This window comes from Schistocerca americana, chromosome X (assembly GCF_021461395.2).
Source record: "Schistocerca americana isolate TAMUIC-IGC-003095 chromosome X, iqSchAmer2.1, whole genome shotgun sequence".
Taxonomy (NCBI): Eukaryota; Metazoa; Arthropoda; class Insecta; order Orthoptera; family Acrididae; genus Schistocerca; species Schistocerca americana.
The window spans coordinates 810,454,088-810,481,946 of record NC_060130.1 but is presented as its reverse complement, the minus strand read 5'-3'; the positions used below and the strand labels follow the sequence as shown (position 1 = coordinate 810,481,946).

General features: G+C 41.2%; 1 protein-coding gene across 2 annotated transcripts in view; it reads right to left on the bottom strand.

Moving 5' to 3' along the window:
- Positions 1 to 27,859, bottom strand: part of LOC124555148 (disks large-associated protein 1-like) — a 93,575-nt gene that overhangs the window by 9,198 nt on the left and 56,518 nt on the right. For both annotated transcript variants that reach the window (XM_047128965.1, XM_047128966.1), the window contains one exon: positions 23,637 to 23,816. In XM_047128965.1, coding sequence (XP_046984921.1) covers positions 23,637 to 23,816 — 180 coding nt within the window. The remainder of the gene's footprint in view (positions 1 to 23,636; positions 23,817 to 27,859) is intronic.

The window sequence follows — 27,859 nt, the reverse complement described above, 5'->3', positions numbered from 1 at the left end:
GTTCCAAAACAAGATCAATGATCTGACCATCTTGACAGGTTCTTCACCAGTAACAGTTGCGATGTCACCTTCTGCTGGCCATTCCTCTATATCACCAGGCCATGTATTCGGAAGAGTTTGCGAATTAGTGACAAAATCTCCAGTGTCTGACTCATTAGTCTGTCGAAGTTCTTGCTGTTGGTTTAAGCAAGGACAAACCGTCTTTCACGATTTTTGTAGAGTGGTTATCTTAAGTTCTTCCCAATCTTAAGCAACTGCATAAATTGCATGAATTACATAGAGAAAACAGAAGAGGGTTGCAGCTGTTCTGAAGCAATGAAAAACCTCTAACAAAAGCTGATTTACTTCCTCCTGTAATGTCGTTTTAACCACTCAACAGCACCCTGGTCCATTGGTTGGATTATTGTCGGCATGTGGGAGAGGGGCAAATACAGCTTTTCTGTCACCTTGTTGAAATTTAGTCTCAGGGGTGTGGCTTTGGGTGTTGTCTAGCAGTACAACTGCATGGAGTAGTAGGTTTTTTTTATTTCAATTATTTGTTAATAGCCAGAACAAATCCACCGAAAACCATTCTTCAGACAAATTACCATATATCCAAGCACTTTTTTGAGCTTTGTAACAATCAGAAGTACTTATACTTTATGTTTATGAAGGCTCTTGGTTTCTTGGATGTACCAGTTACTAACAGTAGCAATTTTTGGTCACCACTTGTGTTGTGGCATGTTGCAATGGTCAGCCTGCCCTTTCCTATTTTCGTGCCTGAGGCTGATTCTTTGGAGCAAGGGTATTTTGTGATAGCATTTTACAGTTTAGTTACATAAAATTGAGACGGGGCTAATCAGCTACCAGTTTATGCTCAGAGACTATTTTTTCAAAATTTTCAGCAAACTGCCTACCTGCATAGTTTTTCATTCTCAAATGGCAAGTTGTCCAATGACATGACAATTTTTCCACCATCATTTGCTTGAAATTCGTATTCTTCATACCACAGTTTTTTGTGCAAATGAAAAGTTTTTTCTTTTATGTGCCCTTGTATCCTCCCGACAAAATCAAACCTACACAATACATCCAAGAGCTCACTTTTTTTTCCTTCAACACTTCTAGTTTTTACAGCATTTTTGCCACCTGAAGTTCATGAAGAAGCTTCAAGGTATTTTCGGTTATTTTCCCAGCCTTTAGTGGTTGTCCTGTAACACCCAGTTCACAGGCTGATTTACTAACAGACTTACCTTTGCTACATCTTTGCACAACACAGTTTCTGTTTGACTGCATGCACAGCACATTTCCTTTTTTGATTCGTAGCCATTTTTAGCCTTTCAGAATTCCTTACATTTCTTAATCACAAATTAATAAACTGCATAAAACCAAACAGCAACTTTAAAATTAAAACAAGTACAGAAAAACTTGTTGAGTGCACAGATAAAACAGCAGATTAAAGAGTACAGTAAAGCAAACGGTCTGGGAGTAGAGTAGTTGGTCAAAAACACGTGTAACTAACCTGACTTGGATGGACACCTGCTCCGACAGGAATAAGATCTATCAATAATGCTGACATGCTGTTCGGTGCAGAGTGCAGACCGATAGTTGTACATGATTGGATAACCCAAGGAGTATGTTATTCAAAGGTCAGATAATCTAGGTTATATTGTATTTTGAACAACCAAGGCTTAAACCTTTCATAATTGAGCTACTCATTCACATAGTTTCTCTTCTTTCATTGTAACAGGTAACTCTCCACTAATGTAATGTATGTTATTTAGTCCTGGGAAAGATCACTTAAATGGATCACTTTTTCTAATAACACACTTGCAGCACAGGGCAACATATTTTATACATGATTGACAACGAAGGTATAAACTTAAGGTCGAAAACACACTATAAAATTATATAAAAATAAAATACAAAAAGAAACTTCAGAACAAACTACAATTATGTACACTAAAGGTAACATTCCTCGTCTCCTGTTTCAGTAATGTTGTGCATTTCCTTGCAGACTGTTACTTAGTTTCTATTGAACATGCACACAAAGCTTTCCAATAATATATAGTGATTAGATTTAACATACAGAATTAATTTGTCCTTTTTTATTACTTCTTACATTATGTTACTACAGCTTAGTAAAAGCTCACGAATTCATATGCAGTAGTTAGTTCTACCACAAAATAAAAATATGCCTCTCTGTTACAATTATCTTTTCATCCTCATCTTTTCTCTCTAATAATTTCCAGTGTCAAATTGTGTGCTATCACAATAATCAAAGCCAACAATTCTCTTATATGCCATCATGCCTTACTTTTTATAACAGTTTTTTTTTCCTTCATCAAATAAGTGCACTAATTGAACAAGAGTATCACTGCAATGAAACTATGAATTAGTAGCGACACAAATGTAAAAGCTGAAAACCTTTAAAATAAATCTGCAGGTCAGGTACCTCAAATGAATGTTACAGTCGAGTTGCTATGTTAACCAGCACATATTCTAAATTATTTGTGTAGTTGTTCAATGTTCATATACAATGACAATTACTACACAAGACTTAAAAATATAATATTATATGCTGATAATATATTATTCATATAGGGTGTGAATGTATCAATTCCCACTGATCGAATAAATAGTAGATATGAAATGGTTCAAATGGCTCTGAGCACTATGGGACTCAACTGCTGTGGTCATAAGTCCCCTAGAACTTAGAACTACTTAAACCTAACTAACCTAAAGACAGCACACAACACCCAGCCATCACGAGGCAGAGAAAATCCCTGACCCCGCCGGGAATCGAACCCGGGAACCCGGGCGTGGGAAGCGAGAACGCTACCGCACGACCACGAGATGCGGGCAGTAGATATGAGTAAAAATACTGACAGTCTTGTCCACCCTACAGAGCACACACAGTGTGTACATCTACAGGTGAAAGTTTTGAGTAACAGTCAGAATTTATGTTATGCTATTTTAACAACAGTACAGTTTGATCTATCACATATAAAATAACCAGTCATAAGAAATTATACTTTCCAAGTGCTGTCAGTGAACTGAATGGCAGATTACTCAATCTATATACACCTTAAATTTGTCTATATGCATCTCTGAATCAAATGTTTAAGAACAACATATTTTAGATCAACGATTTACGTAAAATAAGTTGTATATAGTAAAAAAAAAAAAAAAAAAAAAAAAAAAAAAAAAAAAAAAAAAAAAAAAAAAAGAGTAATTTTACAATAAGCAGAAACCAAAAATACCAGGATTCCAAGGTAATATGGATTGCAACCCTCAGTTACAGTTTACATTAGCAATCACACTTCTTGTGCAATCTTAACATAGGTGAATACAAAATGGTATTTTCCATTTACAGAGTGTATAACAGTAATACAACAGCTCACTCATGCATTCAAATTTTGAAACAGCAACGTCAGCTGATAGGCAAACATAACTTTTTTAGTGTATAAGGACAAATGTGAATTGTGTTTCACACAAAGAATTAGACCACAACAGACCTGGTGTGACTAAGTAAAAAAATAAAAAATAAATTACATAATTCATTTAGTAGATAATGTTTTAACTGAATAAAGACATGATGGCAGCAAACATAAAGAAAGTGCACATAAACTTCAAAACTAAAATCATCAACTATTCTTTTGCTACCCACAGTGAAGCCAGCAACTGAAAACCAGTGATTGTTAGTAAATTTCAGTTGCCAACCTTCTCCTCATAGTTTGAAATATTTAGTTGGTACCCACCTATATAGGGAGAAATGATCATCATAATAAAATAAAGACAAATCAGAACTCACAGGGAAAGATTGAAGTGTTAATTTTTTCTGTGCACTGTTTGCGAGAAATAGCTTAAAGGTGCTTCAATGAACCCTCCATGAGACACGTAATTGTGAATTGCAGAGTAATAATGTAGATGAAGATGCTACGGAATAACCAACACTTGCTACAGAACAACCGACAAGTGATACTGAAAGAAAATGTAGATGGTGGGATGTGGTAACTGCAATAAAGTCTGTGCATGAACACACTGCATTCGACAGTTCATACAGCAGAGGGCTTGATGACGTTTGTGCAACCGATGAGTGTGACATTCCGTGTGGTATGGCAACATGTCTGCAAGACATCATTTGAGTGCTTACAATTGTGGATAAGAAGTTGGACAGCTCAAAGCCAATCAGAGTGTCACTACTGCTGTCACAGTAATGGATGTGTCCGAAAGTGTCATTTCATGATTAAAAAAGGTCGCTGAAAGTGGTTGCAGGCTGACCACAACAGTGCAAGAGTATTGATACGTAGCAAAAAGGAACAGACATCTCACTCCTAGCCAGATAAATTCAGACCCTGCAACCACTATCAGTACACATGCCTCTGCCAGAATCATTTCGCAGCAATTAAATCAGACTGGTCTGTATGCTCTGAAGCCTGTTAAACGCATCCCACTTCAACCATGCAAGCATCAACAGAGTTTGTTGGGTCAGGGAGCATGTTGGTTGGGGTTACATTCTCTCAAGGCAGTTTGCAGTTGTGCATGGCTCAGGGAGAGTGGTTCATTGAGAAAAACATCCACCAAGAGCATCCCACACGAATATCCTGTGATTCTGGCCACCAGTTAGCCTGGAGAGAGAACACATCATACACCACAGAATGTTCCTGGGATCACCACCACTATGGTCTAGGCATTACAGTGTAGGCAGCAATTATGCACAATGGCCAAACACAACAGTATATCTTTGCACGAGGTGCCATTGCAGCACAGCGGCATTGCAGGGGTATATTACTCTAGGGTGTTTTTGCAGCTGACAAGCACTCAATGCTGAGGTTATTGGCACCCTCACACACATTAAAAGAAATGACTGGGGAAAAAATTACTAAAATGTTTATTACACAATGAGGAAGGAACCTATAAAGTGACACACATTCACTCACTCTCACCTCACTTGCATTGACCCCGCACCTTACAGGCCTTAATGCAATAGAGAAGGTCAGAAGGTGCTACACATAGGATTAAAACAGAAGTAAAACCACAGAAGAGCTAAAAGAAAGGCACAGGGAAATGTGACTGGCTGACTATTTACAAAAAATTGGGTGGGCCTGTCACCCTGTTAATACATTAAGAACATCTCCCTAAAATTTGCAGAACCAAGTTGGACAGATCACAAAACCTTAAAACTATAACCACCTTTGTTTCAATGTCACTCAAAATAGAGGAAAGATCTGCCGACAAATCTGCAATTACCCTCTGGTCCAAAAACAAAACACAGTCTAGTACAATGTGGCCCACAGTGATCTGTACTCCACAAGCACAATGGCCAAACACACTGGAGCAAGAAGCCATGTGTCATAGGACTGGGGCCTATGCAAAGAAAAGTAAGGAGGATCTCTTCCTGTCTCCATGGTTGGAAGGAATTATGCCACGGTCACGACGTGGGCTTTACTAGACGCAGCTGACGTCACTTGCAGTCACTCGTTTTCCCATTGATACCTCACTCTGTACCTTAACAGCAAGAAGATAACATGCAGGAGGATGGCACACTGCACAAACTGAGGGAGCAGAAAGACACCTCTTTCCCCAGCCATTTTAGTTGGAGGAGGGTGTCCTGGATATTATGAACTATTTTATCTGATGGGTACAAGGGTTGTAGAGAGTGAAGTGCACTCAGAGAATCTGAAGACAAGGAATTTAACACTTTAAGCACATCACATCTGCTCCAGTGCTCCTAAGATCACATATAATTCCACATCAAAGACAGTACAGTCTCCAGGCAGTCTGACCTTGAAAACACGATCAGAGAAAACAGAACAACCAATGGAGTCTGCCTGTTTTGACCCATCCATGAAGACAGCTGTAGAGTTGTAATGCTCAGTTGAAAGTTAGGTAATAACATATTAAAAAAGTATGCAGGAGTGCAATCTATCCTGTAGTGCACTGCACTAAATCCAATATTACTCTGGGCCTCTGAAGTAACCACAATGGCAAGCAGTCTGCGGTTGTACGTGCTCCATACAAAATGACTCCACCACATACTGTACAGGGGTCCCAAATGGGCTTGTTGCTCGTGGACGATTGGAGAAAACGTGCTCCTGAAGTGGATGAGTAACAGTATGATACGCACATGAAGACAGAGTTGTGCAAAACTTACACTCTTGGCACATCACGAGGAGATGCCGTCTGACGGTAAGTGGCAGTTCACCAGCCTCAGCACAGAGACTGGGTATGGGCTGGTTCTGTAAGACCCCGTGGCCAACCTAATCCCTCATGGTGGACCGAGCCAATAATCTTTTTTTTAAATGTAGTATGGTATCCTTCCTACACAAGTCAGATAAATTAAAAATACAGTGAGAATCATTAACACATTAACACGCATGCGTGCACACACACACACACACACACACACACACACACACACACACACACACACACACACACACTGCAGAAAACTGAAAACCTGTCTGTACAGCCCACTCCCCTGATCTCAACACTGTGAGCTGCGACTGAAAAGTCGCTGTTGCAACACTGGAGGAGGAACAGAGAACATCAAAATTGTTTACAAGTAAGTAGCATTGTATGGGAAATGATCCTGTTTATGGCTATGGCAAAGAGGGTAACAAAACATTGCCTGAGAAACACCATTTCCCAGCTTAAATAGATCTGTCAGCATGTCACCAACTCAGGACCTAAAAAACCAGACAGAAAAGACCATATGAAGATGGGGTGGTGTCCATGAAAGGCCAATTGTTGCAGTTGCACAAGAATACTGTGTTTCCAAGTAGTATCATACGCCTTATAGATATAGAAGAATATGCCAATACATTGGTGTTTATGTAGGATACCCTGTTGAACAGCTACATCTAGCAGGATCAGGTTGACAGTGGACCGAAATCTCCCGAATACACACTGAGACTGGCTAAAGAGTTGCCTTGTATCTAAGAACCAGACAAGATGATGGTTATGCATTCACTCCACGGTCTTTCCTACACAGCTCATTAAGGTGATCCTCCATTGACTACTGGGATGTGTGCCCTCCTATCCTGGTTTGATGAGAGGTATCAAAATTGCCTCTCTCCACGAGCGAAGGAACTGATCTGTCTGCCATATTAAATTAAAACCATTAGATAATGATTCTCTTTGATGCTACTGGAAGATGTCGAAGCTTGCAGTACTGGATTTGGGTGTGACTGGGTGCATTATCACAAGTATAAGAAAGGACCGATTCCAGCTTCCACATGGAGAAAGGGCAGTTTTAAGAATTGTTCGATCTGCAAGTCCACTTGCCCCTTTCTACAGTTGCACGATAGTGGCGAAATGCCAGATACTATCTGGCACTGGCAGTAGTTTTTGCAAAACACTGCCAACGTCTGAGCGATGTCTCAGGGTATTGTTTGAAGAAACTCCCATTTCAGCACTGCTGTTATTGGTAAACAAGCGTGTTTACTGGAAATCCTCTGAATAGCTTTCCATACTTTGTAGAGAAAGTGGAAGAGTTGAGTCCACGAAGGCTTACCACAACCTTTTCTCGCTCTCCTTAATTACACATTGAGCATTGGTTCTCACAACTCTAAAAGCTATGAGGTTGCCTGCTTCTGGGCAGCATTTAAACCCTCTAAGAGCAGTACACCTGTCCCAGATCACTGAATGGCACTTATTAGTTCACCAAGGTAAAGGTCGCCTCCTAAGATGACCTGAAAACTTTGGGATGGGTAAGTCAGCAGCATGACGGATCAATCATGCAAATGTGGTCCACCCATTCCTGGATCAGCTGTGGTCTTCAGACATCACCAGCTGGCTGAACAGCGTCCATTTAGCCCTGCTGACCATTTTGGTGGCTTCTGTTAAGGTAACACTCCATCCAGTAGGTGACACTGGAATGAAGGTTGTCAATAACTTCCCACTGAACAGTCCACGATGGCTGGAGAGCAGACAGAGAGGCCAATGGCTGAGAATGACCCAGTATCAGCACAGAAGTGAGAGTACCTGTGTCGAGGATGCACAGCTCACCAGACATCTTGAGGCTTTCCAAAATCTGACCCTGAAAGGGAGTAGAGGTCGAACCCCACAAGACACGACAGTCACTGAAGTATCCCAGTAAGAGAAATCATCAGGAGAGTTGTTCTATAACGTCTGTGATAGTCTCTGAGCCTACCGTATCTTGGGGGAGATAAACACAGAGAGCAAACAGTGATCCTCCGACACACATGCATTTCAACTGCACCTGCTCGCAGGTCAGTAGCCAAGGGGGGAAGCAGAGGAATGGTGGGCGTTATTGATAAACACAGCTATCCTTCCCTCAACTCTTTCCGCAGTCAGATCATCCTTGTGATGTAGGATACAGCACAGTTGCATAGGGGTGTCAGTATCTTTAAAATGTGGTTCTTGTGAATACAAGTACAAGTGGTGTGCCTGTGCTATGAGCTACAGTTCATCCACATGGGTCCTAAATCTATTAATGTTCCACTACAGGATGGGCATCTATTATCATGGTGGTAGCACTTTCATTCTGAGTTTCTGCAACAGAGGGGATCCCGCAACGGGTGTGTTTGTGCACGCCCTAGTCTGTCATCGAGGTCAATCGCCTCTGAACATTCGAGAGAGGAGTCTGAGACTACAATGTCAACATTGTCTGTCTCTTTACTTCCTGTCTCAGCTTGTTGGTGATTCTTCAGCTTTAGCTTCAGTTTTGTTTGGTCTGGGGATGCTTTGGAGCCACAATCGTGGAAGTGGTAGTCGCAACACTGGACGGTGGACCGGACTGAATCTTCAAAGGGATAAGGAGTTCTGCAATGTTAGAAACCATGACCTTTCCTGAAGTTCTGGGGGAGAAAGAGACTTAAAGAACTGCAGCAGCAAAAGTGCATTGACAAACGCAGGTACTAGTGCTGACACTCGCAACCTCTGTCTGTGTAGCAGCGTCAGTTTTCTGGACTGGCTTTTTCAGAACCGAAGCAAAGGAGGCAGTGAACATGTGTGACTGCACAGCCTTGTCCTTTTTGGCTTCACTTATGGGAGCCACTTTGTTGCTTTGATCTCATTTATCCTTCATTCTTCAAGGACAACACAGCAGTCCCCACTCTAGACAGAGTGAGCCCTAGAGCAATTCACACACTTTGGAGAAGATGAACGTTGACTCCTTTGCATGCAACCTTACCGTATTTGCCACAAATGACTTCTCTCACATCTGAAAGTGTTGTACCCATAGCGCTGGCATTTAGAACAGTGCATTGGGTTGGGGATGTACGGCCACATGGTTAAGCGAAGGAAACAGGCTTTAATATACTCTGGGAGTTTAGTGTCATTAAAATTGAGCATGAACAAGTCTTATTTAATCGGCTCACCTTCCACCCTTTTCATGATACGTTCTTGACCCCACTCAACTTTCAAGTCGCCTTTGGCAATGTTCACCAGGTCCCTGCACATCATAATACCATTACTGTAGTTTAAGGTGGTCTGGAGCTCGGTCTCCATGGCATATTCCTCTAGGGTTTTTGTCTTCTGCAAGTTTATCACTTGTTGGTAACTTGAGGTTTCGAACATTATCCCATTTCACAACATGGTAACATATTTTAATGTACCTGCAACTGCAATCCCCTCTAAACCCATTTAAATGTAAAAAGGCAAGACTTTTTCAAAGCTCCCATATTTCCTTTTAACTGTCAAAAATACATTTCGACTAACAGCGTGTATTCTATTGTTATAAAAACTACAATTGTGAAATATTTTTGTTTTTTGATGACTGCCTACATGAGCCCTCTAATTGGATTGGGTCTCAGTATCTTCCAGCAGCCCAAACTTTCCACTGGGAGGAGGAAAAGAAAATTTCAAGGGATTCACCTCAGTCCCAAGGGCAGCTACGGAAATAAAAGTCACATGTGGCTAGGCAAGCCTTATACAACTGAGACTCTGAACATAGAAAAATAATTATACTGGCGGATAGTCATGTCTGAGGAATTACAAGTAGACTTAAATAAAGTAAATGTGAAAGCTATAGGATTTGTCAAACCTGATGCATGTCTAGATCACTTACAAAATCTGGTTGATTCTTCCGGTGTGTAATGTCTTACCAATCTTGATTTTGTGATACTTGCTGGTGGATCTAACAAAATACACAAAAATGAAACTAACAATGCATCTTCATCTCATGTTTTGAAGTTCTGTCTCAGCAAATTAACATATACTACTGTGATGTTCATTGACATGCCACACTATTATGGCCTTCCAAACTGATCACGTGTAAATTTTGAAAGAGTGTCTGATAATTAGAGATTTGCAAAAATATGTGAGCATTTGAAAAATGTTAACTTCATGAGCACTTATTTCAGCAGGATATTTCACTAACATCATGGACTGCACCTAAACTGTCTTGGCAAATTAGATATATGCGATGTTATTACAGATTATGTTGAAGTACTACAGAATGCAGCAATATCGGGTCGTACAGAACCCATTAAGTTGGCCTTCAGACTGCGGAAATTTTTTTATGAGTAGGTTTGACAAGCCTTATGAAACTAAAGAAACCTTCCATATTTTTTATCACAACTTCCAATCTATATGGAATAAATTTCTAGAATTTGAAATTTATTTCATGTCCGACCTTCCCACTATGGAAATTATACGACCTTGCTGAACACTGGATAAAAGCTGACGAGCACTCATTTTTTTAATTTTCTGAATTATGTCACAAGTGCTAGCTACTTCAGCACCACTAAAAGAGGTGGTACTTGCCAATACTTTTAAGAGATGACATTCAGTCCAGTCAAGTCAATAAAATCATCTAAACGTAGAAAAACACTTTGAACATTATTTACTTTAACTGAAACAACAGTAGTCAGTCATCATTTGCAGCTACAGATCATCAGATGGAAACATGGCTCACTTTCTACAAAATATGGAATTATTACATTTTGAAAAGAAAAAAATATTATTCTGTGCTCTGATTTCAATGTAAATTTAACAGTAGCTTCAAAGGAAGCCAGCGAATTTAGCTTCAAAGGAAGCCAGCGAATTCAGAAATGTGCTAGCAACATTCTCAGTGGAAAATATTGTAAGAGAACCTACTAGAATAACTCCCACTTCCTCTTCTTTCACTGACAATCTTTGTAAACTGTTACTCTATCCCAGTAGTAACACTTGAGAACTTGTCAAATGGTCTTTCTGACCACCAAGACCACCTCTTTGATGTAGGCTTACCATATACAGTAAATTCCACATCCACCTAACCTAAAATAATTCACGGGAGGTGCATTAATGATCCTGATAATTATTTTTGAAGTAACACTCTGTATGCTGCCTTTACATGTGTAATTGGTGACTTACTCATTGGCAGCTACCACGAGTAGCTCAACACTAACCTAGCAATGTTTCATAAATACACATTTTCCTGAATTTTTTGAACACTTTTTATGGCCGACCATGTCCGAACTTTCATGTGTGTACCGTATTTACTCGAATCTAAGCCGCACTTTTTTTCCGGTTTTTGCAATCCAAAAAACCGCCTGCGGCTTAGAATCGAGTGCAAAGTAAGCGGAAGTTTTGAAAAATGTTGGTAGGTGCCGCCACAACTAACTTCTGTCGTCGAATATATGTAACGCTACGCAGGCACAAAGACAAATACTGGCACCAAAACCTCTGTGTCAGTAAATAAATAAAAAAAGGTGGAAAACGAGCTTTTTTTTCTCCGCCCCGAGTTTCGACCACTGCATTTTCATACATTATCCAATGAAGTAAATACAAATTCCGTATTGTTCCTCTTCGAACGTAGCAGCATTTCAATGTACTACGAAAATCCGACTGGCAAGACTGTTTGGGATATTTGTCAATATGGCCAACTCTGCTTTCTGAATTTTTTCCTAACTTTGAGAAGAAATCGTTGCTAATAGGAACTTTTATGAATTGTGAATCACATACAGTATTCTCTTCACCATAAGAATAATATGAATATAAACATTTTCCCATGTATTCTTTCGTGTTTGCTGCTATCTCATTTAAATCCTGTCCGCCTAATAAACTACGAAACTAGAGTGAGACAACAGCAGACGCGGAAGAATATACATACCATGTCATGTTTATATTCGTATTATTCTTATGCCTAATAGTGATACAGTCAGAAATGAAGCACGACAATTGACTAGATTTTTAAATCTAAGATGACTAATTTCTGGGCATAATGTGATGTACTAAAGAGGCGTCTGCAAAGATTTTCAAACGGAAAAAATTTTCGCTAAATTCTCTTTCAGAACATCACCTATCATACGCAATCTATTATTTGGTTCTTCTTGATCATTATCAAAGAAAGCAGCAGTGTAAGTAGCAACGAATAGCAATCTCTTGCCATTGTTTCGCTAATGAGACGATTCCTCTCTTTGTTTTTTTAAATTGTAAGCGGCGGTAGCATGCACAAAGCAAGCCATGCCGCGAGCGGCGACAGGCCGTAAACCCTCATTTTCAGAATGCGACAAACAATGCATGACACACTACAGTAATGCATTTTCAGCTTTGAGTGACGGAAACACCTATAGCAAAGAGAACTGCACTTGTCAGATCAAAGAAAAATAAGCAATCAATTCAAACCAGATGAAGCACGTGAAAAAGGAAGGGTACCCGTATAAATACGGACGGAGCGCCTGACGCATAACAACGGCTACCTGGTAAAGCTTAACTGCTAAGCTTACGACTCGAACCAAACTACTACAGCTGTATCGTCATTCATTCAACCTAAATTGTGTCTCATATTACAATGGACCAACTTTGTTTCGATTTGGAAGTGCGGCCTAAAACTTTTCTCTCCCCTTGAAATTCGAGTCTCAGATTTCAGGTGCGGCTTAGACTCGGGAAAATTTTTTTTCCTCGATTTCGAGTCTCATTTTTCAGGTGCAGCTTAGATTCGAGTGCGGCTTAAATTCGAGTAAATACGGTATATTGTAATAGTTTCAATATGTTGCTCTGGCCAGCAAACTTTCCAGCTGTCACTATCAGGACTGCTTTCAAAACAAAATTCCCTTATATGCACGATATAATTTTAAAACCTCTTTTTCCATCTGCAATGCCACTCATCTTCACTCCCTTTCACAGATAATCTAGATGAAGCATCTGAAATGACATTCTCTTTCCATTTCATATATTTTATTGTACTGTCAAACTGTTGCAGATAAACTGCCCATCTTGTGATTCTACTGTTGTAGAATTCACAGTCCTTTATGTAACATACAGCTTTGTGATCAGATAAAACAATGATTTTGCGTCAAACTAAATAATTCTGAATTTCATAAATCCCCATTCAATGGCCAAAAGTTCTTTCTCAGTAACTACACAATTCTTTTCATGTTTATGAAGTGTTTCAATTGCAAAGGCAGTTGGTTGATCTTTTTACCATTACCTACCTTCTCTTGGAATAGGCAAACTGCTAATCCAAAATTAATACATGTCATGGAACAAAATGGTAATTAAACACCAGGTCTGTGTAGTATTTCACTTATACAAATTTGTTCCTTTATCTCTACATGGCATTTCTCACTCTCCTCCCATATTCCATTTTTCCTTTAAAGGTTGTTCAAAAATGGTGCATGTAAGGTGGGTGTTTTTAGATATTTTCTATAAAAACTGGCTAACCCAAGAAACAATCTTAATTCTTCCTTCACTCTTCATTTCAAAAATTTTGCTATGGCTAGGATTTTATCACTGTCAGACAAACCTCCCTCAGTTATACTGTGGCCCAGAAAATTGGGTTATCTCACAGCAAATTTACACTTTTCTAGTTTTAATGTCTCCCCCCCTTTCCTTAACTTCTCTTACTTCTCTTAAGGTTTCAAGATGTTCCATGGTTTCCCAGTTATCAAAACATCATCCATATAAATAGTCAATTTTGCCAAAAGTTCACTTCCTAAAACAAAGTCTATTGCACAAATAGATTCTGCACAGAATCTGAACCAAATGGTACTACACAATATTGAGAACATCTTCCACACTGTGTACATTGACTGACCGAATGCAACCTGCTGTTATCCAGAAGTCTACTACTAATTAATCTTTTATTCTATATCTTTAAATTTAATTTAATAATTCATCTATACTTTCAGGCTGATATGTTTCTCTCTCCAAACATTTATTTAAATGTCTGGAATCTAAAACTAGTCTCACTCCCCCATCCTTTTTTGAGACTTCCATCAATGGGCTATTGTACTGACTACTACTATACTATTTTCCACTTTTCCATCTTCTGTAGTTTACAATCGCTTTCCTTTTGCATATAGGTACACCATAAGGCTTGATAAAGAATTGATCATGTGTTTTCTACTTCAGCTCACACAGATAATTTCTTACTCTCCCCGATTTTTCATCAAAAATTTCACAATATTCCCAAGAAATTTCTTTAGCTCCTCTTTTTCCTTAGAGTTCAACTTCTCACCTTCCCACACCTTTTCTGTAATCAATTCATTACACGACTCATTTACCATATTATGATCACAAAAATCCTCAACTTCATAATAACACCTCTCATCCATCTGTTCATTATCCTCAGTACAAACATCAATAATCTCAATATTCTCCTCATGACTTGTATCTGCCCTGTTTCATTCCCTTTTAGTGCATGATCTGCAGCCTCACCACCCTCGACCTCAACAATTACAGGTTCAAACACCCCACCCCTCCCTACATTTTCAGTTCCCACTGATCTTACAAATCTGCATTTATCATAATTATTAGCCACTTTCTCTTCTACTGACACAGATTGGCTACTTGATTCATCACAATGTTTGTCAGAAGATCTCCACACAGTTCAGTTTCACTGCTCTTATTCCCGTCTTCCTTACCTTTCATTCTACTTAGTACAGTTTCCCAGAGTTTCCTATTAAAATCACCTATTTACCTGGTATGTTCTATTATTCCCATGGCCAAATATCAGTTGTGGATCTTTCTTCCCCTCCTTCAGTAGCCATCAGCCTAATTTCCGTCCATTTTTCTCACCCCAAACTGGTAGGCTCCCAATGGGGCATCCCTCTATTTTCTGTTCTCCTGTTATCAAATTGCCACTTGTTTCCTTCCATGGTCTACATCCCCTTCATGTTCCCTATTTTCATTTCTATTCCTGTCATTCCAATAGTTCTCCCTCTTATTATTATTACACTGATAATTATTCCCATAATTTCCTGGGTCTCTACTCCTACATCTTTCCTAATGTTAATTTTGAGACCACTCCTCATTCTAGTGATAACAATATTCTCTTCGTATATCTCCTAGTCTCATTTCCCTCTCATGTTCTGTCTAACTTGTCCACATATCTTGTAAACTGTTTAATAGAATTGTGATGCCTGTATACCAATTCCCACTGGACTGTTTGGTAATCTCTGCTTTAACGCACCAATCAATCAAGTGGTTTATTCAAATGTACTAATGTTTTTCACTCTTGTTTCCAAACATCTTTTTTTCACCCACTACCTTCCCTGAAATTAGGCCCATTTAGGAATTCACTTTTTATTCCAACTTACTTAATCTCTGAACAATATTTGTTTAAAAAACATTTTTTCAAATTCACTGAAAGTTTTTTTTTTTTTTGGTTTTAGGGCGCAAAACTGCTATGGTCATTAGCGCCCGGTCCGTGACTTAGGAAACAGTAAAAAACGACAGTGGAAACCAGCAGCAATGGGAACGAAAGTCATAAAATTGGAGAAACTAAAAGCAGAAGGAAGGCTTAAAAATTCACTACAGAAAGGGGTTGGTAGTCCCCAAAAAAAGCTTCAAATGACTGACGTCATTTCACTGGCACTAATAAACTTGAGAATGCGGTCGGCTGAGCGCGTGTCATCTGCTAAAATCGATGATATATCAGGCGATAGCTGTAGACGGGAGCGTAACGGATTAAAATAGGGGCACTCAATTAAAAGGTGTCTTACCGTCCACAGCTGAGAGCAGTGGGGACAGAGTGGGGGAGGATCGCCGCTTGAAAGATGTCGATGGCTAAAAAAGACAGTGCCCTATCCGGAGTCTAGTTAAAATTACCTCCTCCCGACGACGCGTTCGGGAGGAAGAGGTCCAAGCACAAGGAAGAGCTTTCACGTCCCGCAATTTATTATGGGGAAGTGTCGACCAATGCGCGTGCCATAAATGAAAAACACGACGACATAAAAGACTCCGTAGATCGGCGAAGGGAATCGATTGAATAGCTGGCCGAAGACGAGAGACTGCAGCCTTGGCTGCAATATCGGCCGCCTCATTTCCACAGATACCAACGTGTCCCGGGAGCCAGAGGAACGCCACCGAGACGCCCCCCAGGTGGAGCAAGCGCAGACAGTCCTGAATCCGGTGGACCAGAAGGCACACAGGATAAAGAGCTTGGAGACTGAGGCGAGAGCTGAGAGAATCTGAGCAGATAACGTACTGTATCCGCTGATGGCGGTGGATGTAGTGGACAGCCTGGAGAACAGCGTAAAGCTCCGCAGTATACACCGAACACTGGTCGGGAAGCCGAAAGTGATTTGGGGTGTCGCCAACAATATAGGCACTCCCTACACCTAACGATGTTGTCGAGCAGTCGGTGTAAATAAATGTGGCATCCGTCATTTGTGCACATAGAGCAGCAAATGCCCGACGAAAAACAAGTGAAGGGGTACCATCCTTGGGAAATCGACAAAGGTCACGGAGCAGGCAAATCCGGGGACGGACCCAAGGCGGTGCTGTACCCCAAGTTGTCAAGAAGGTTTTACGAAAGCGAAAGGAAAGAGAATGGAGCAGTTGACGGGAGTGGACTCCCGGTGGTAGTAGGGAGGAGGGGCGGCCTGCATACCCTACATCAAAGGAGACATCGAAAAAAAGGTCATGGGCTGGATTAGCAGGCATGGAAGACAGATGGCTAGCATAACGACTCCGAAGGACTGCTCGCCGATTGGACAGCGGAGGCTCAGCAGTCTCAGCATAAATGCTTTCCACAGGGCTGGTGTAAAAAGCTCCAGGCACTAAACGTAATCCACAGTGGTGGATAGAGTCGAGACGCCGAAGAATAGACGGCCGAGCAGAGGAGTAGACTATGCTTCCATAGTCCAATTTCGAGCGCACTAAGGCGGGATAGAGGCGGAGAAGGACCACTCGGCCCGCTCCCCAGGAGGTATCATTCAGGACACGGAGGGTGTTAAGGGATCGCAGACAGCGAGCCGAAAGATAGAAAACGTGGGAGGACCAGCACAGTTTTCTGTCAAACATAAGACCCAAGAATTTAGCGACATTTGAAAACGGAAGGTCGACAGGACCCAGATGTAAGGAGGGCGGAAGAAACTCCTTACGTCGCCAAAAATTAACACAAACGGTCTTACTGGGAGAAAAACGGAAGCCGGTTTCGATGCTCCAAGAGTGGAGGCGATCGAGAGAGCCTTGAAGACATCGTTCAAGAAGGCCAGTCCGTGGAGAGCTGTAGAAGATCGCAAAATCGTCCACAGAGAGGGAGCCCGAGACATCAGGAAGGAGACAATCCATAATTGAATTGATGGCAATGGCAAACAGTACAACACTCAGCACGGAGCCCTGGGGTACCCAGTTTTCTTGGGAGAAAGTACGGGAGAGAGTAGTGTTCACCCGCACCCTAAATGTGCGCTCTGCCATAAATTCGCGAAGAAAAAGGGGGCAGCCGACCTCGAAAGCCCCAAGAGAACAGTGTGCAGAGGATGCCTGTCCTCCAACAGGTATCGTATGCTCTCTCCAGATCAAAAAATATTGCTACTGTTTGGCGTTTCCGGAGAAAATTGTTCATGATGTAAGTGGAGAGAGCAACAAGATGGTCAACTGCAGAACGATGCTTTCGGAATCCGCATTGGGCAGGTGTTAAAAGACTGCGGGATTCCAGCCACCATGCTAAACGGTAATTCACCATACGCTCCAAAACCTTACAAACACTACTCGTGAGAGAAATGGGGCGATAGCTAGAGGGGAGATGTTTGTCCTTTCCAGGTTTCAGAACAGGAATGACGATAGCTTCCCGCCATCGTCTGGGAAAAGTACTGTCGGTCCAAATTCCATTATAAAGGCGAAGGAGGTAACGCAGACTATGGGTTGATAAATGCAGCAACATTTGGACGTGGATACCATCCGGTCCTGGGGCGGAGGAGCGAGAAGAAGAGAGTGCACGTTGGAGTTACCGCATGGAGAAAACAGTATTGTAGCTTTCGCGATTTTGAGAAGGCAAGGGGTCGCATTTCCGCTGCACGTTTCTTCGGGAGAAACGCTGGCGGGTAATTTGAAGAGCTCGAAATCTCAGCAAAGTGCTGACCCAACGAGTTAGAAATTGCGACGGGGTCCACTAATGTGTCATGCGCAACAGTGAGCCCAGAGACCGGGGAGAAACTAGGTGCGCCTGAGAACCGTCGAAGCCGACTCCAAACTTCCGAGGAGGGAGTGAAGGTGTTAAATGAGCTAGTAAAGAATTTCTAGCTTGCCTTCTTGCTATCGCGGATGACACGACAGCATCACGCTCGGAACTGCTTATAGCGGATACTTTTGGCCGAAGTAGGATAGTGGCGGAAAACGCGGAGAGCACGTCGCCGCTCACGTATTGCATCACGGCATGCCTCGTTCCACCAAGGAACTGGGGGGCGCCGGGGCAATTCGGAGGTGCGTGGTATTGAATGTTCCGCAGCTGTAAGAATAACGTCGGTAATATGTGTGACCTCATCGTCGACGCTGGGAAAGTGACTGTCATCGAATGTCGCTAGAGACGAAAAAAGTGTCCAATCAGCTTGGGCAAACTTCCAGCGTTGCGGGCGCATGTATGGCAGTTGAGGCTGCAGTCTAAGGACACATGGAAAGTGGTCACTCGAGTGTGTATCATCAAGGGCGAACCATTCGAAGCGCCGAGCTAGCGGAACAGTACCGACCGCAAGGTCCAAATGAGAGAAATTTGTCGTGGAGGCAGACAAAAATGTAGGGACCCCAGTGTTGAGGCAAACTAGATCCGCTTGGTGGAAGACGTCTAGCAATAGTGAGCCACGTGGACAAGGATGTGGAGATCCCCAAAACGGGTGGTGGGCATTGAAGTCCCCAACCAGCAAATAGGGGGGTGGAAGCTGACCAAGAAGATGAAGGAGATCAGCTCGTGCCATTGGTGTGGATGATGGAATGTATACAGTACAAAGAGAGAACGTGTATGGGAAAGACGGACGGTGACAGCTTGGAAGGAAGTGTTTAAATGGATTGGGTGATAATGGAGAGTTTCATGGAGAAGAATCATGAGTCCTCCATGTGCTGGAGTGCCTTCAACAGAGGGGAGATCATATCGGACGGACTGAAAATGAGGGAGAACAAAGCGGTCATGGGGACGCAGCTTTGTTTCCTGAAGACAGAAGATGACCGGCGAGTAGGATCGCAAGAGGATCGACAATTCATCCCGATTGGCTCGAATACCGCGGATATTCCAGTGGATAATGGACATAGGGTGAACAGAAAATGGAGGAATGTGACCAAGGTCGCTGTCAACTCAACTACTGCTCAGAGCTTGCGACCGACAGCATGGAATGGCATTCAGCCGAAGGCAGAAGATCCTGATCCATAGGTTGGTCAGGAGCAGCTCCACCACCAGCGATCGGCCGGTTGATTGGCCGCCAGCAGTGCGCCTCGGCGACACAGAAGACTGCCGAGGGCGATTCCCGCCAGGTGGTGCTGTAGATGGGACACGCCTTTTGTGCCTGGAGGGCACTGACTGTTTCTAACAACAGGGTGCCATTCCGTAATCTGAAACAAGACTTTACAGGACCTGCAATTGCATCGACACCTTTCTGAATAATGAAAGGGTTGACCGTGGAGAAGTCGTGACCTTCATCAGACCGAGAAACAACAAGGAACTGTGGCAACGATGGAAGAACTGTCTGTGGGTGAGACTCAGTGAACTTACGCTTGTGAGCAGACATAGTGGAAGGTGAGGAAACCATTGCGGAAGAATCCCCCATGATTACCAGCGTCTCCGATGGCGCGCTCCTCCCTTGTGGGGGCCCTCTCTGAGGGCACTCCCGCCTTAGGTGACTGTTCGCACCTCAGATCACACCTCCCGACAAACGGACAGAGGGACCAATCGGCACTTTCGGAAGGTATCAGCTCCGGTAATCACCCCTCCCTGTGCCTGGCCGTCACCAGGGGGTACGTACGTGTCCTACCTGTCTACCCGGGGCAGGAAATAACGCGTTACCCCGTCACCGGCTAAGCATGGAAGTGCGTGGGTCGGCCTTCAGACACGCACAGGGCGGAAAAAAGAGAAAGGGAAAGGAAAGAAGAGGGGTTGAAAATGCCGCAGCGGAGAAAAGTGCAAAGAGAAGAGGGAAGGAAAAGAGAAGGACAGAGGAAGGACGAAGACTTGCAAGTATAGAAAGCAAGGAATTTGTAACAGTTTCGAGCGTCCGTCTCCGGACGTAGGCACAAACCATACTCCCAGAGGGGGAGAAAGGGAAGGAAAGAGCCAGAGGTGAGGGGAGGGGGGAGGGGGGGGGGTGGGAGAAGATGGGGGACAGGGAAGGATGCGGAAAGGGAGGGTATGCAGCCCGGAAAGGAAGGAGGGCGACATTAGCTCTGGGTCCCGTGCTCGCTACGCACGTATCCACAAAAGATTTGTGGACCCCCTGCGGGGAAAGTCATATCTGTGCTAATATTTTGACTGTTCCAAGACAATGCTTCCCCATCCAATTTTTTTTATGAATGTACTTTTAGAGGCTTCAGACATTCCAGAAACAAAATTATCTTTACACTGCTAAATCAAATCAACAGGGTGTAACCTTTGATCCTGGAAAATTCTTTAATGTTTACATTTCCCCATCCACTGCCACAACCACTACCGAAACACTTAGTAATTTAACTTCCTTGTAATTTAAATAGTGTATTATTACTAATACCTGATTATGCTACTTTGACATGCATCAATATTACTACTTACATCTAGACTGATTAATTTTGTTAATTTCTCCTTCTGTTTTACTGACTACATCTGCAAACTTCCTATCAACAGACTCTTTACTTTAAATTCTTGCACAAAGATTTCCCTTTCACTTCTAATACTATTATGTATGAGATTCAGTCTCAGTCCGGCAAACAGTTTTAATCTGCCAGGAAGTTTCATATCAGCACACACTCGCTGCAGAGTAAAAATCTCATCCTGACTTATGTATGATGTTAAAATTTCTTGTTCCTTTCCATTTTATATAACCAAATCATTCTCTACCTAACTGACTTTATTCTTTACTGCACTAATGCGTGTGTGTGTGGGGGGGGGGGGGGGGGCTGATAATTGGTATCGACAGAAAATTTGGAACTGGTTAGTTCCTCCACATTGTCAATCTGTGTGATTATATTGGCTGACTGGTCTTTCACTCCTTTTACTTCTCTGCTTGCACAATTTTATCCCCTAAGAATTTTGTAAGCTGTTCAAATAGGTTGCTGTTGCTGCCCAACATTTCCGCTGATCAAATCTATGAAATGGAGAGCATACGGTACTTATATCTCTGCCCACAGCTCCCCCTTTACAACTTCAGTAATATAATTTTTTATTATTCACAGAAGATTGCTCATCACCACTATCTTGTTCTGAGGTTACATTCTCACCTACCTCCAGTTAGCAAACAACAACTTCACCTAGATCACTCATTTTTAAAAAGTTAATAATGAACAAATCTGAACAAAAGTTCCTCCCGTGACCTAATCACACTAAGCTGACCAAAGCAGACAATATTAACTTTTTAAAATCCTTGTATTGTTTGTTGAAGTAGACAATGTTTGTCATCCCACATCTCATTTTGGTTATGCAATTCAATTTCTGTCCTCTTAGTTTGGCTCCAACATTTAGCTCCACAGTCCTTGTTTATATCTGTAGGTTCAAGTTCATTCTATTTTCTTTTATTTCTATGATCAGCATACCTGAAACTCAACACAGAATTACCACTTTATCCTGTATTGACTGATCCCAGTTCATTCCACACCATTGTGGCTTAACTCCAACTAAATGTATTTTACTTCTTGACAGTGAAAACGGTAAGTTTGTTGCAATTTAAGAGCAACAAAATAAAATCAGTTCAGATGGGCAGTGTAATGCAGGTACTTAACTAATACTAATGTGATGTCCTGGAATTCTTCACAAAAACAGGACTTCGGCGTATATCCATTCAGCATGCTACTCGAATTAAGTAAAAGATACACCTCCATATTTTTTATGACATTTTATTATTGAGAGATGAGGTAGTCCATTGTGAATATCAGATCAACAGTGAACCATAAACTCGCCATTTCACACCCTAATGTACACTTACAAACAATTACTCCATTGTTGATAATACAATTTTTAGATATTGCAATTAAAATATCTCAAGTTAATTTGACATACAAGATGTTACCCAAAATATCTGAGAATTTCATTTTACTGGTCAAACCTATAGCAGTATGATATTCTGCCACTAGATGTTTCTAGATACATCTTAGCTACAGTGGCACAAAGGTGAATCATTTTTGATGCACATAGCTGTGTGTTGTAGCAGTGCATGTCGAGACATGTTTGTGCTGCTATGCATTGTGAAATGGATAATGTGAAGGAACAACAGATTTGCATCAAGTTGAAGAAAACTGCAGCAGAAGCCCACCACATGCTGACAGAGGCATTTGGCGAGAGTTTACAGAGTCAAGCAAGGACATTTGAGTGATTCAATCACTTCTTGGAAGGCCAAGAATCGCAACATGCACAACACCGAAAATGATCATGAAAGTGTGTGAAGCGGTTCACGAAAGCCGAAGGCTGGTAATTTATGATGTTTGTAACAGACTTGGGCTGTCGTGCGGTACATGTCAACAAATTCTAGGCAATGACCTGAACATAAGAAAAATTGCAGTGAAGTTTGTCCCTCGCCTTCTCAGCACCAACCGTCAACACCTCAGGATTCAGACGTGCACTGAGCTGCAACAAAGAGTTAGATAGTCTCCAAAATTCTTATCCAATCTTAACAGGTGATGAATCTTGGTGCCACAGTTGTGACCCTGAAATGAAGCGGCAATCATTACAACGGAAAATGCCATCTTCTCCAAGACTGGAACAAGTATGACAGGTTCACAGTAACAAGAAGTCAATGCTGATCATTTTTTTGACACTCTGCAAATAGTTCATAAGGGGGTTTGTTCTACCTGGTCAAACTGTCAAAAGGCAGTTTTAGTGTGAGGTTTTCAGGTGACTGAGGGACAATGTTCTGCACAAACGGCCAGTGCTGTGGAAAAAGAAAGACTGGTTGGTGCACCATGACAATGCACTCATGACACCTTGTGCATTGTGAAGGAATTCCTGGACAGAAAAAACACGGAAATTCTTTTCAAATTGGAGTAAGTTAAAGATGTCAGAATTTGTCTACATCTAACATGTTTATGGTTTTCTGAAGGAGACACCCTACGTTACTCTAGTAAAACTTCTAGCCACTGCCTGTTTCATACAAACTGATGTGAAAATCTGTAACAGCAGTAGTATCTTCAGTCTTTGTCTAAACTCTTCCTAGATGGTAGCCACACCAAGTGTCTAAAATCTCTCCATAACTGCAATTCATCCAATGCGTCTGTTGCCCACTGTTTAAGTAGTCAAGTCAGAGCAGGAAATCATTCTTTTTGCAGTACATTAACAGCAATGAATATCTGACATAACTGTATACTAATATACTTACAATGTTCTTTTGACACAGGCCTTCAAATTGCTGCAATTTCTGACGCACGAGAAGGCCAGCCTGACCAGCTGCCGCCCGGAGCTTGCCTTTTGCTTCCTCATTCAATTTTTCATTGTTTTCCAGCTCACTTTCAGTCTTTCTCACCAGCGACAGCAGCCTTTCCATTTCCTGATGCACTTGCTGTGACAAAAGCAGAAGAGTAAAGTACTTTCTCATCTCTAAAGAGCAAAAATATAAAATTTAATGTTGAATTGATAAATAAGAATTTCTGGGAATAATTTACAAATTATGTTCAATTGTAGAAAAATCTCATTTATGGTAAACCAACAACACACTTTTCATAAATTTCAACTAGTTTGTTCCAACAGTTGGAAACTACTTGTGGGTTTACACTTTTTATTTATTGCATTGCTTCCTAGTTCACTGTTCACACATTAAGACCTCAGACCATAATTTTTTTCTTCCTCAATTTTTTGTCAACATTTGTGATTAAATAATATTAAAGTACAGTGATAGCCTTTGGTGAATGTTGTCTTTAGTTTCATTTTCTTGTGCTGTACTCTTCGCTTGTGTTACAATCAGAACATTTCTATGTTAGTTACTGCTGTCATTTTTACATTTGTAAACACTTAATATGAAGCACAAGCACAATTCCATTTATCTCAAATGGGCACTGTATAAGGGAGCCAGAGCTTACTCCCTCCTCCTAAGCATGGGACAGAACATGCTTCCTCCACAATCTGCATGCCTCCATTTAAATGGGTCAAGATAAAGCCTGTGAGCTATATCTAGCAGTATTATATGCTTAAAGATCGGAATGTAATTTAACACTAATGAAATACATTTGAGAGGGAAGTGAAGGAAGAACACAAACATACTGACAGTAAGGAGTGACTGGCAGTCACAATGCTGGACAGGAAGAGGGAGAGTATGATTAAAATGCACATAATGTGCAGGCAGTGTGATCTGGAAAGGAGAAATACTATCTACAGAAGCAGATAAGCAACTACTGGATGCAACAATTTTAAAATCCTGGTAGGGCAATCCTGTGTGCTGGAGTAGGACTCAAACACACAGTCCTACAATGGCAATTTACCCAAAAGTTTACAGTTGGTTGCAGAGTAAACAATTCATTCTGGAACAGGTAATTACCCGACTGACTGGTAAAAATTAAGATTGACAAGAGAAATGAAATGCACAAAAGTACTATCACTACAGTGGAAGTTTACAATGGCAGTTTTTCAGAAAGTTCAATTCTTTAGGGTGAAAAAGAGAACTAGAGATTAAGTAAGACTTTTATAAACACTGTCTATATGTATTCTGGTACTGTTAAACAAGAGTTCACTAACAAGGCTGAAGTAACTATTGAGGGAGAAAATCCTGGTTTCAGAAAAGAATGTTGTAGATATAGTGTCTTTACTATGAGTCCAGTATTGTTACATGATCAGAAGTACAACAGTAGCATCTATATCTTATTGAATTACTAAAGTTTTGATCTCACACGAATTTCAGGTTTGCACAGGTTCTTCTAAATGCAAAATAAGCCTTACCAAATGTTGATTTGATTAAACATTTCACTCTACATAGTGTATCACAACAGTGAACACACACACACACACACACACACACACACACACACACACACACACACACACACACACACACACAAAAATGATCCAGTAAATATGGGTCCACAAATGACCCTTTAACAAGACTATAACAAACGTGGTTATGAGCCATCACTTACTTTGGTATGAAATCTTTTCTTAGTGCAAATGTATTTGAAATGCAAACTTATTAAGTCTCCATCTAACTGGGCTCAAATTTCACCCATGGCCTACATTAACAAGAAATACACCACTTCAGCATGACAACATTGGTTTTCACAGAGACATTTTGAAGAACACAAGTTAAATTCAACTCCTCTTCATCCATCTTGCTTCTTTCACTATGGTGATGACACCTTTGTGATCTGGCCACATGGAATCTAAGCTATACACCAATTAATTGATAAACACCCTAACATCAAATTCACTGCTGAGATGGGGTGAGGGAGGGAGAGAATGAAAATTACCCTTTTTTTTAGAAATTCTTCTTCAATGAGAATCAGATGAGCAGATAGGACCCTGTTTACTGGTAGCCAACACATAATGACCTATATCTCAATGTGCAAAACTTGTCAACCAACCCAAAAATGGTTCAAATGACTCTGAGCACTATGGGACTTAACTTCTGAGGTCATCAGTCCCCTAGAACTTAGAACTACTTAACCCTAACTAACTTAAGGACATCACACACATCCATGCCTAAGGCAGAACTGGAACCTGCGACCGTAGATACACAAACCTAAAACTGTTGTGACAAGAATACATGGAGTCAGAGATTAGATTCTGAAACATATTCCACAAAATTTTGGTAGCCATCCCTAAGAAACAAACACAGAATCATTTGAAGATTATCAGCCTATAGCATCTCTTCTTGTCTGCAGAGCAACACATAAAATAGGCAGAGTCCTGGGCAGAAACTGAACTCAATCCATTTTCTGATTACCCAAGTACATCTAAGAGCAGCTGGAGACAGTTAATGACAGCCCTGGCCTCTGTGTTCCTGAAATTTATAAAATTACTTATGAATGTTGTAGCTGTTACACTTGTCATTCAACACGAATGGTTTCAGGACAATACAGAGCACTGGCATCACATTACATACACAGTTTCTCCAAATCTGTTGCCAAACACAGCCTCATGAACAAACATATGATTAGGTTTGCTGAATTGAAATTATACCATGCATTTACCTACTGGGATTCTGTCAACAACCAAGAATCAAAACAACTTTAGCCGGGACAGCAGCTATTCCCTAACTGGTGCATGGAAAAAGCACTTTATGATGAAGGGCAACAGAGAAATAAAACAGCCAAGCACCAAACAACAGTCATCAACACCAATGTAGTTCTATCACAGACATCTCTGGAAACATGTGGAAGTTTATGACTTCGTGACATTTTCAAGACAATTTGGTCAACTAAATTAAGTATGAAACAGCCTGCAGCAAATGCTTGACGATGACAGGTGAAGTAGTTGGAAGCTTGGAGCCTGAATGTAAGTTTCATGCAGCATGAATTCCACGTAGCTTTTATTCGACTACTTCATTATGTTACGAAGGTTGGTACTTTAATGGTGGCAATTATTTGTTTACAACTTTTAAGAATAGATATGTGTTTCAAAGTTTTACTGTTCCTCAAAGTAGTCACCACCATTCTGCATAACCTGTTGCCAGTGATATGGAAGTCTTAGGATAGCCTTAGCAGTACCCGTTGTGTTGATAATTTGTGTGGTGTAGTCCACTGCGCAATGAATCTCTAACAATTCTGAAGCAATTGCCATGAAGTGCTTCCTTCAATTTAGGAAGCAAGTTGGAGTCACAGGAGCTTAAGTCTGGGTAGTATGGTGGAAGGTGCAGCATTTTCCAGCTGAGCATGTCAGTCAACTGACAACATATGCATCCGAGCACTGTCCTGCTAAATGATGGGCAGGTCCTGCACAGTGTCACCCATTCCTTCTCTAAGCTGTTTCCATTTTTGAAATGCAGTCTGCGACCAGCTTAGAAAAAGAAGCTATGACACTTTCTGTGTGACCCGCCCTTCATTTTGCACGACAATGCTCAAGTGTATATGACAAGTTTTGTCAGTGATTTGTTCGATCGATCGATGGGGCTGGGAAGTGCTGTACAACCTATCACACTCTCCAGACTCAAGCCCTTATGACAACTTTATTCCTAAATTGAAGGAAAATATTCATGGCATTTGCTTCAGAACTGTTACAAAGATTCATTGGGCAATAGACTGCTCTACTAACTATAAACAACTGGTACAGCTAATGGTATCCTATGACATCCATACCACTGGCAACAGGTTAAGTACAATGTTGGTGACTATTTTTCAAGGACAGTAAAACTTTGAAACATGCTTTGTGTAAGTCCTAAATAAATAGTTGCTAATGTTTAAGTTTCAACCCTCGTAGATTTAACAATTTACTGTACATTTGCACAATACTATATTCGTCTCTGCCACAAGTTACAAACTCTTTCAAACACCCTGGTATATCTCAAAGTTTGAGAAGACTCTACAATCAGTTGTTCCAGTTCCTCATTTGTATCAATGAGAGTGCTGTTCACACACACTTCGCAGTTCACTTTTGAGATAAACCTGGACAGGAAATTTT